The sequence below is a fragment of the Citrus clementina genome, unplaced genomic scaffold (assembly GCF_000493195.1).
Source record: "Citrus clementina cultivar Clemenules unplaced genomic scaffold, Citrus_clementina_v1.0 scaffold_4, whole genome shotgun sequence".
In the NCBI taxonomy this organism is placed as follows: Eukaryota; Viridiplantae; Streptophyta; class Magnoliopsida; order Sapindales; family Rutaceae; genus Citrus; species Citrus x clementina.
In genome coordinates this window covers 20,834,093-20,844,597 of record NW_006262274.1, presented here as the reverse complement: position 1 = coordinate 20,844,597, position 10,505 = coordinate 20,834,093, and the positions used below count along the sequence as shown (strand labels likewise).

At 36.4% G+C, this 10,505-nt stretch overlaps 1 protein-coding gene across 5 annotated transcripts; it reads right to left on the bottom strand.

The window, feature by feature from the left end:
• Positions 1-180: 180 nt before the first annotated feature.
• On the bottom strand, positions 181-10,239 carry LOC18045068 (serine/threonine-protein kinase svkA). 5 transcript variants are annotated; one of them, XM_024185456.1, is made up of 19 exons: positions 9,566-10,235; positions 8,916-9,004; positions 8,710-8,817; positions 8,498-8,605; positions 8,306-8,396; positions 7,959-8,011; positions 7,277-7,339; positions 6,534-6,638; positions 6,089-6,133; positions 5,648-5,683; positions 4,824-4,879; positions 3,729-3,810; positions 2,929-3,057; positions 2,616-2,748; positions 2,034-2,169; positions 1,578-1,779; positions 878-1,096; positions 712-797; positions 181-468 (listed from the first exon to the last, which is right to left on the bottom strand). In XM_024185456.1, exons 1-19 carry the CDS (start codon positions 10,152-10,154, stop codon positions 369-371), a joined length of 2,430 nt encoding a protein of 809 aa, XP_024041224.1. In that variant the 5' UTR covers positions 10,155-10,235; the 3' UTR covers positions 181-368. The 5 variants fall into 5 exon arrangements, with proteins under 5 accessions (XP_024041224.1, XP_024041225.1, XP_024041226.1 ...); XM_024185457.1 differs by having other exon boundaries at positions 878-1,078; XM_024185458.1 differs by lacking the exon at positions 6,534-6,638.
• Between the last annotated feature and the right edge of the window lie 266 nt (positions 10,240-10,505).

Sequence of the window (10,505 nt, the reverse complement as noted above, 5' to 3'; positions counted from 1 at the left end):
AAACAACCAAAAAAAAAAAAGTCAGAGAGTATTTATTCATTAAGAATTGCTTAAATTTAAATCTCTAACAAGGATTCCCACCATCCTACCCTTCAAAAACTTTTTTAAGGGACAATAAATGAAACTGGAAGCAAAAACAACGGCCAGAGCGACACAGCCCACATCCACATGTAATGTACATGAAAAAATTGCGAGAACATGAGATTGGACATTTAACTGCCCCTTTGCAACTACCTTTGGCCATCCTCAAACCTACACAAAATGTACTGCTACGGAGAACAGGAAAACAATAATTGAACTATTGAAGGGAGAAACAAAAATTCAAAAGATTTAATACTTTTCTATTTTTCATTTCCACATAAAATTATCTACAAGCGGAGTATAGTTCGAAGGGTATCACATAGATTTTGAATGGTCTGTTCCTCTTGTGTTACTTGCAGCTCTTGAAGTGGCATTTCATCATAACACCTGCACGGTAATATATCAAAACAAGCTCTAGTTTAGAAAAATAAATAAATTGCAACACATGAATGACTCATACAGGCAGAACAGACAAATTAAGAATCACTATCTGGAGTCAATTGGGAATTTCAAATATCACAAATTGCATAAGCTATCTGATTTACTGGGCCTAAGGTCAATAAGAGAAAATTAACATGCCACAGGTTAACAGAACAAACGAGTATAATTGAGCAAATGATGAAATCATACATTCTATGATAAGCTAAAGCCTGAGCCAGATTCAATAGCGTGGAACTTGAAGTGAGCCTTTGGTAGACACTTGGAGGGAGGGGAATCTGTACCACATTAAACAGCCTATAAGACAAGCAAAAGTATAGGGTGCACACACATACAAAGAGAGAGCAAGAGGTCTAACCTCATTTTGGCCCCTTCGTCCTTTTTTGGATTGTCCATCACCAGTAAAAAGTTCCTGCAGTGCTTCCACTGCCACCGTTCCTTTGTTATCATGTTGCATGGCTCCCAGTACATTGTCCGACAAGAGAGCAATAGGGGAAATATCAGTTGCCCTCAGAATTGGAATTGGCACTGTATTACCAGCTGCATATATGGACCAAAGCTGCAGGAACCGAAAGCACTAAATATTAGGTATATTCATTGCAGTCCCATGACAAGCAATAAAGCATGCCTAAATGAAACGAGAGAGAATAAAGTGCATCACTCAATTTCACGAGGCAGGGTAAGCCAAACTAAACAAGCATCTGGTAACTAAGCAATTTTCTCAGCAAAGGAAAAACGTTAAACAGAAAAGCAAGACCTAGTCATTCTGAACTTCAGGAAATGAAATACTGAGTTTCTTGTGAATTAAACTACCATATGTTTACAGACTGTCTAAATATCAAAATAAACTTGATAGGGTAAAAATCTAACCATTTATTTTCGACTTCTATACGTTCTTACATACTTTCACGAAGTTCTAGAAGTTTCCAAATTCATTCCAACTTCAATGTAACACTGGAGCCAAGGGCTCAGGTCAGGTTAGTTATAATGCAATCTGGAAAAAATTTATCACCATTCCTCAATTATTTGGTGTAAATAGAGTTTAAAACAAAAATCACCTTGTCTTGCAAAGCAAAAGCTTTCTTGCTGACTGTTTCACTCTTCAATGCGCCACTGCCGGTATCCCTGCCACTACCAATCTGTCCTTGAGAAATTTTTGTCTTGAGATTTTCAGCAGAAGAAGGTTGTATTGTATGTGTAAGATGATGTGATTCACCAACCAATTTATTGTTTAAAGCAACACCTGCTGCACCGTCCACCCTGATAGGATAGGATACCCAAATGAATCAGGCACTTCAGTAGGCAAACAATAACTTTTTTAAAGAAGATACATATCAGGAATTAATTGATAGGTTACAAACCGAGGTTATGAAATCTATTGCCACAATTGTATATACCAAAAGATAATCTTAGCCAAATAAACAAAATTTGGCATTTTCCTGGAGCAAAGAGAAAAGACAAGAATCATACATGTGGTTCCAAGTTAAATATGAAGTATCTAGGGTAGGAAATACCTGACATCAGCCAATTTGCCGCCAGTGCCACTAATTTCAGTATGTCCAGGAAGAGTTGAAGATTCTTTAATATTGGAACATTGAGTCTTGGATATTGTTTTATCAGTCTCATGAACTACAACAGTCCCAAAGTCACCTGTTTAACAAAGATTTCAGCTAAATCAGAAAGAAGTGAACTAATTTGCTCTCTCTACCCAGTAACCAATACTTCACAGAGAAACAAGGTTAACTACACAATATATTTACATGGTTCCCATTTATCACCAGCAAACAGGCTCAAGTATGCAATCCAAACTTGGATTAAGATTGTCAGATGGTAAATAAACTTGAGAATTTTTCCCCATGAGTGAGAGTTAGTTTATATGAAGAACTAACTAAAAAGAAACAACAATTTTTGAGTTTGCTCATTATTCTTATCTTAGTTAAAAGTATGCACACAACAACCATACCGCATTTCAATATGAAGATAAAGCAACATAAGAATAATGCAATCAAATTGTAATGTGATTTAGGGTTTGAATACAGTTTCCTTCTAATAACTGAATTTTACTAGAAATATAAGATACACAGAGTAAGCAATACCTTCTTCCATATCCTCCAACGTATGTTGCTTTTTCAAAGTACTAGTTGCAAGCACTTCATTTGTCACTTGAACCTGAGGCTTTGATGGCACGGTATCTCCGTAATCCTCATTCAACTTCAGACCCATTGTTGCCTGTTTCAGAACCGGAAGCAATACAAGCACAATCAATGATATATCACATATATACTTAAAATATAACGTTTATGTATGCAAGCAGTATGTGTATGTTTGTGTGTGTGTGTGTGTGTGATGATGAGATACAAAGATTTTATAACATGTCTGAGCACACAAAGTAAGGAAATAGAAGCATACATTGACTTCTGGTTCGTCTGAGAGAATATTTTGTGCTTGTTGAGCCATTGAGGCCCTAATTTGCCTTGCCTTTTCAATCTTTGGCAACATTGCGGTAGCTCCACATTTGCATCTTTCAATGAATTTGTGCTGAAGTTTGAAATGAAGAGAATAGCTTTGAAGTAGGAAAGTATAAGAATAGAACAAAAGAATGCATACCAATTATATAATATAAGTTAGAAAAACAGAGACAAAACACATGCACATGCAAGCAGACATTAGCGAACATGAATATACAGGTGTTTTGACATCACGAATCTCAACAGGTAGTTGTCTGATCCTTAAAAGGTATTAATAAGTATTATATTTATCAAAAGCTTATAACTATGTGAATATAAATCACATGGTTCACTAAATCATGGTGATCACAGAGGCAAAACTTTTTTTCTTTTTTCTCCTTGTAGTTATTAAGAGATCAAACTATTACATAGTCCCATCCCCCCCAAAAAAAAGGTCATCAAACACAGATAATTCTTGCAGGCATTCAAAGCATTTTTCACAATCTATAATGGAGATACAAAGTATATTACTTAGGAAGCACAGAAAACTCTTATAAAAAACAATATGGAAAACTCTATAAAAAATGACAACTGGAGCATAAAAACAATATGGAAACTAAGACAAGTGGATTTTAAATCTTAATGCGAGAAGCTTTTTCTGGTAATTCATGTTTAACAACTACTTTAGGAATAATTGCACCAAGCTTTTTCAAAATTGAAATTCTTAGGACAACATTATACAGAAACCAACAATTACCATACCTTAAGCATTTCAGCTGCTGTGGGACGAGCACGCGGTTCCTTGGTAAGACATTTTGCAACAAAGTCATGAAAGACAAGAGACCTGAATGAGAATCATCAAATTTAAACATTGATTTACAATGCCAGTCATGAAACAAGCATAAGTAGGCACAATCTTTACTAGAAAGATGTGGGAATTTTTTATGATTATTCCTCTGATTTTGAGACACATCATCAGATTTATGAGTATAAGGAAACTGATACTTAAAAGGCTACCATACATGAGCCCACAGCCTCTGGTGGAGGAGTCAATACATCCAACTATGTCTTTTGTTCTACAATGCAGTGCCATAAGGATCATTGAGTTGAGTATAACCAAAAGCTGACTAAATGCAGCAAAAATTCACCCTTAACAACTCCAACTATGTCTTTTGCAATTTCTTAGTGTCATAATTGAAGCTGGATTAATGACTTGAGACCCCAACTTTGTACTTTACAACCAAAAGGTTATAGGGGATTGCATTACAAAAGCAAGACCAAAAAGAAATTTATGAAGGAAAACAGTGCTTAACCAGAGATAGACAACTTAAGCAAAAAGAGACCCGATGATGATCATCAATATCTTTTTAGGAAAAATTGTAATATAATGTTGAATGACCATGAATTCCCACCAAATTTGCGGGATTTGGACTGTTTGCAAGCAACAAGTTGCATGACAGCTCAGGAAACCACAGCATGTGCGTACATGCAAAAGGCAACAAAAGAATGAAACTGCAGATGCAGTTATGAAAAGAAAGGCTACTAAAGTCTTTCGATTATCTGCGATGAATCTGATGACTGCACCTGTAAAACGGGATATGGTTTGAGAATGAAACACTTGGGAAACAGAAAGGACTAAAAGAACTGGGGTCTGTAAAGAGAAGATGGCCGATGAATGTGACATATTATATGGCATAGAAAATAATGGCTGCAAATTCGGTTGCTGACTCATAAAGCCAGCAAAAGAATCTGTTCAGCATGGCAATCATATTCTGAATTTCTAAGCCACTTGCAAGACAATGTTTCTAGAGGACTTGTTTTAAGAGATTGTTCACAAAAAGAACTAAAATAACAAACCATTTCTCTTTATCCTCGAGCATTGGAGCTGGCTCAATGGATATCATGAATAAGACCTATAATAAAAAATTAATAAGTCACATTCTTAATAAGCAAAAATTGAATACAAAAAATGAAAAGGAATTACAAGACATGGAAATAAGAGAAAAAATGGAGTAAAAACTTCTTCATGTAAATCTATATAACAGCAGAAGAAATATATATGATATTGAAGCCTGCTCCCATTTTCCAAAAATAACCTGACCATGTTTCTTTATCATTTTCTAATTTATAAAAAAAAAATGATGTCTAAAACAATAATGAATCGCCCCCACAGAATCCCTCAATCTATTTAAGCATCATATCCATCCCTGTAGATTATCCCAAACGGCGTATACCCACAATACTCCATTTTCTGTAAGTTATCATGTATCCCACCCCAAATTAAAATACTTCCCTTCCATTTGTATGAAGGGGATTCACACCCTTGATCCCTTGCTTCCCAAGCAAGAGGCCAAACCAACCAAACTGTTCCTTAAAACTATTTTGGCTGTCCATAGCAGTTCCATCAACCATAATACATCAAACTGAATGGTGATCTCTCACACCTAATTAAGATGAGCAAACTTTCAATTTTATGTTTTGGGACATCTATCCCCCACTCTTCATCTTCAAAACATCCTACAATTTACCGATCCAGATGTAGCTTCTGTATCAAGAAATAATGTAGTGACAGTTGAAGCCAACATCAATATAAATTAAGGCAATTAAAATATAGAAGTTCAAATGCTTCAGTATTCCAAAATATACAGAGTTCAGATTAAAAAGAAATTAAATGCACTAACCCTCATCGGATGGACCGTTGACCTTGGAGGAAGGCCCTGAAAATAGGAAAAAGAAAATACGGAATAGCAGTGCTCAAAACATCATTACCAAACAGAAATAGAAGGAGACAATTTATGATTCGATGAAGAAATTCTAAATAAGTTGATAAACGGAAAAGCTAAGATTGATGAACTCAACTCTACTGAGTTATATTTTCATTCCAGCCTTCCAGGCACCCCCAGGCAAGAATGTGGACAAATTCTAAGGTTTTATAATCATACAAGAATATCTCTGGCAGAAACTAAAATGACTTAAGATTACCTAAGGCAAGGGCACAAAAAAAGATATGACTGGAAAAAACTGCTCATTCAGAGGGGGAAAAAAAATTTCACAGATAACTTTTTTTTTTTTGTGGGGGGCAGGAAGAACAGTGGAGCCATTTATCCCCTGGACAGACATACCTCAGCCATTTCAATTGCAGAGACACCAAGGGCCCAAACGTCCACCTGGGAGATGATTTGAAAGCGTACCAAGAAGTTAGCATGACCAATGACTTATCATAGCAAAATCAGCACCATATCAAAGCTTCCCAATAGCACAGGAACCAAGTATTAATCCAAGAACCTCATCATTAATAGCTAAAACAGGACAGTCATTGCTCTAAAACTTACAGATTCAACATTTGAATGTGATGGTTGGAAAGGGAGTGTGTGCGGGTTGTTTATTTCAAGAATAAGAACGAAAACAAACGAAGTACTCACAAAAGGGTTTCGGAAAAAAACAAATGGAAGAACAAGAGTCATGTGGATTTACAAATATCCATAAAGGACATTAGAACCCTAATCACATAATCAGATTGCTTGATTGACATTTTGTTCTTCATTATGTCATTAAAAAATTACTTACTGAAGTAACAAAATTTTCAGATATGTTTCTTAAGCTTTTCGTGTGATTTCCACCTAATCTTGTATAAAGATCAGTCCACTTGTGCTTCCAAGGGTTTTCGTTCAACTTCATACCCACAATCTTTGTGTTAGTAATTTATATTGTTTTTTATGCACATCTGGAGATTAGTCACCTTCAAATAAAACTTGAAATTAAGACAAGAAGATATCTGATGACCTCAATCAAATCCAAATACAAAAGCATTAAAGAGAAAAATAAAAAAGAAAGGAAAAAGAAATAGTGCTCAACAAGAACACCTAACCAAACTCGTTCCTCAATGGAAGCATCAACATTATGTTACCCATCAAAATTATATATGCGTCCAGCATCAGTGAAGAAAATCCTAAAATCCACTTTTCACTATTACTGAGGCCCAAAATCCCAAAACTACTAGTTACTCAAGCGGGTACAAGTAGAAAAAATATCTCCTTAATCTATTCAGATTCCTTCTTTTTCTTTTTTATGACAAATCTATTCAGATGTTGAAATAAATGCAGTAGTTAGCCAAGGATCAGGCAGCCCCATAACCAATCTATCTCATAATCCATGAAAGTACTTTAGCATACACATCTATACTTAAAACCTGTTTCCTCTGCTACTTAGGTACTTAATTCTACCAATGATGGAAAGGATGAGATGGTGAACCACAAAGCAAGAAGGAGATTTAAAGAAAATAAAGTTCATGCAGCCAAAAGATACAATACCTTGCCATCATATCGACTTTCCTGAATAACTTCTGGAGCCATCCAATGTGGAGTGCCAATAAACTGAAACAATGTAGAAGGTCATAAAACAAACTATCAGAAGTCAAATCCATACAGATTAACAAAAGAAGTCATCAATGCAGGAGCAATACTGGCAAATGCCAACAAAAAGACCAAGTTATGTAGAAATAGTGACAAAATGGAGTTTGTAAAAAGAAATAGGAAAAAATAAACATAAAAGCAGAGTAAATACCAAACTCGAAGGAAATATTTTAGCTAAAAAATTCAATTGGCTTTCACATAAGCAAATAGGAAGATCCATATGAACATTAAGGCAAAAGAAATCACTACTCTTTTTATTTTTCTCCAGCGCATTTGCAACAAAATCTCAAAATCTATGACATACTAGTACTACTCAGAAGTTAAAATTAGTTTATTAGGATATAAGAAATTAAAGCAAAATCCATATATCAAATACGTTACCGTTTGGGTACATAATCCAGAGAGTAAAATCAAAAGAAATGAGCAACTAGGAAAACATATTACTTATTCCAAGGTGAGCAGATTAAGTTAAAATGCTTTATCACTTCAATCAAATATTACTACTCATTTGTAATGCCAGCTTTCTAGAAACCTCGAGCACCCGTCTAACTATTTATGCAAAAGTTAGACGATAAAATACCGTGTTACGTTTTGACATGGTCCTTGTAAGCTGCGCTGCAACTCCAAAATCACCTGATAAATTGACACCAAAGTTCTGAATCAATGAACTGTTACAAGCAAATGGAGAACCAATATGCTAACTTTGCAATGGGAAACCACGAACTGAGAAAGGGAAATTAGAAAACCCCGGGGGGGGGGGGAGAGGGGGAGGGGGGGAAGGGAGGGAAGATGGAGAGGCCAACAATTAGGATTGAAGTACAAACAAAAACTAACAATATCACAGGCTGGAAGTGAAATGCAAAACCTACAACATGCACCAACGCACTGTTTTTGATAAATTAATATTGTTTGATGATTCGTACTCACCCAACTTCACCTCTCCTTGATCAGTCAACAAGATATTACCACCCTTGATATCTCTATGGACTTTGAAAATTGAGTGCAAATAAGCAAGGCCCTGCATATAATAAGAGAAAGAAAGGCAGGCAGAAATATGTATGACACTACATTGCTTAATATTTAAATATTCATTTTCAAACTTATCAAAGTTATGGATACCTTTAAAGCTTCCCTGCAAATGTATGCTATTTGATATTCCTCCAAAGGCTCCTCAGTAACATTCATCAGGTCAGCCACACTTCCACCCCCGCAATACTCCATCACTATCTGCCAAATAACAAAATTATTTATACTGAACTCTAAACACCCGACAATGATGATTCGACGAGCTATGGAAACAAGGAGTATTAAGCAAATGCCGAACCACCCACCCAAAGATACTCTTCCCCTTGGTAACTACCGAGGTAGCGGACAACATTCGGATGACTACACTGCTGCAACATCTCAATTTCACCACGAATTTCTTCATATCCCTCCTCCTGAACACAAACAACATCAAAAACTCATTTCCTGCAATCCCTCCAACTTAAAACAATCATAGAAAATAGTTTCATACCAAACAAGGAAACATTTATACCCCTTCAGATAATGATATAACTTTGATGGCAACAAGCTCTGAAGTTTTAAGATCTCTAGCCTTGTAAACAGCCCCATAAGACCCCTTCCCTGCCTCCTCAAAAATTAGAACAATAACCAAACAAACAAGTATCAGCAGTGTCAAAATATACTGCAAAATCAGCTATCCACGAGCAAACAAACCCTTTCTTTTTTCTTTTTTTTTCAATTGGTAAGGAGAAAAAATGCCTTAATAAAGCACAAAGTTTGCTGAAAAGCCTTACACTAAGCACAAAGCACAAAGCATATTATATGCCTCATTGAAAAGCCTTACAAACTTGAAGTATTTTCCAATTCACCCCAAAAGAGCCAACTAAAAATGCCAGAGCTGTAATTGATTTGAAATTTTGACTAAGAGCCTATCTGTAACTGTTGTGCTTCTAATTCAGATTAATTTTGAAAGCACATAGCCTACCGAGTTTGCTGCTTAAATAGTAGAAGCACAATTTTAGAAATTATAAAACGATCAAAAGAGAAAATTCATGTTCATACAGAAAAACAGGATTAACTAACAGTACCTGTCAGAAGTCAGTACGTGGGTTTCGAAAAAAATAAAAAATAATAACAAAAGTGAAGAAAAAATTCAGTACTAAATTCGAGTTCAAGACGCACCGAGTTCGTTGAGCAATTCATACTTAGTAGTAGGATCTTCTCTGGTAACACTCTCCGGGATCGAACTCGAGGACACCTTTGTCTGCTGCCTCACATCCTCTCCATGCAACGACGAGCTACTCCCAAACCTCCGCATGCTAGCCACCGCCCTCCCCATCGTCGAATCGTCGTATCCTCCGCTCCTCCTCTCTCCGTCCTTCGATCTAACAACAAACGTCCCGAACTCATCGTCACCGTCCGTTTTCTTAAACTCCGAATACGGTTTGTTCACTATCGTACGGCTGTTTTTAGCTTTAGTTTTAGTTCTGGTTTTGATGATCATAGTGCCAAAATCTCCGTCTTCCTCGTCATCGTCTTCGGGAGGAGCGGCGCCGAAATCTTTAGGCAGGCGTTTGAGGAGCGGGGGGAGGGAGTCGTCGTCCTCCATGACGGCGTCGTTCTGCGAATAGTTGGTTCTGGAATCCGAGTCGTATCTGGTCTCTTCATCGTCATCGTCATCATCGTCGTCGTCGTGAATTACGACTGTTGAGTAGATTTCCGATCTCGATGGCGGCTTCGGGGTCCGCCGAGATGTGGGCGTGTGATCCATTTTTCTGCCCACGAAGAAAGAGACCGCAAGTGAAATGTTATTTTCGCCCAAGCAAATTGCAGCCGTTATTGGACTCCAGTGTCCGTTAATCCGCAAACATTGTTTCGTGTTGGGCCTACTGCTGCAAATTCCATATATTTTGTCTTCTTAATACACTGCATTAAAATACTGAGGATGCTTATTTGGGCTTATTTGAACCCATTAAATTATTTTTTATATATATTATTAGAAAATTTTCAGTTTTTATTATTAAATGAGTAGTGATATTTGACCCATTTAATTTATCTCATCAACCCTTGCTTTTCAGTCCTGAATCCTGATCAAATAACTCAATTATTGATTGGTTATTAA

Bases quoted from the DNA above. Each gene is read 5' to 3' on its own strand.
- LOC18045068 (XM_024185456.1), bottom strand. From the start codon at position 10,154: ATGGATCACACGCCCACATCTCGGCGGACCCCGAAGCCGCCATCGAGA. The intron at 8,606-8,709 runs GTGGGTGGTTCG...GTTATTTGGCAG, and splicing joins AAGGGGAAGAGTATCTTTGG to ATAGTGATGGAGTATTGCGG. The intron at 4,880-5,647 runs GTTAGTGCATTT...TTTTTATTATAG, and splicing joins CAACGGTCCATCCGATGAGG to GTCTTATTCATGATATCCAT.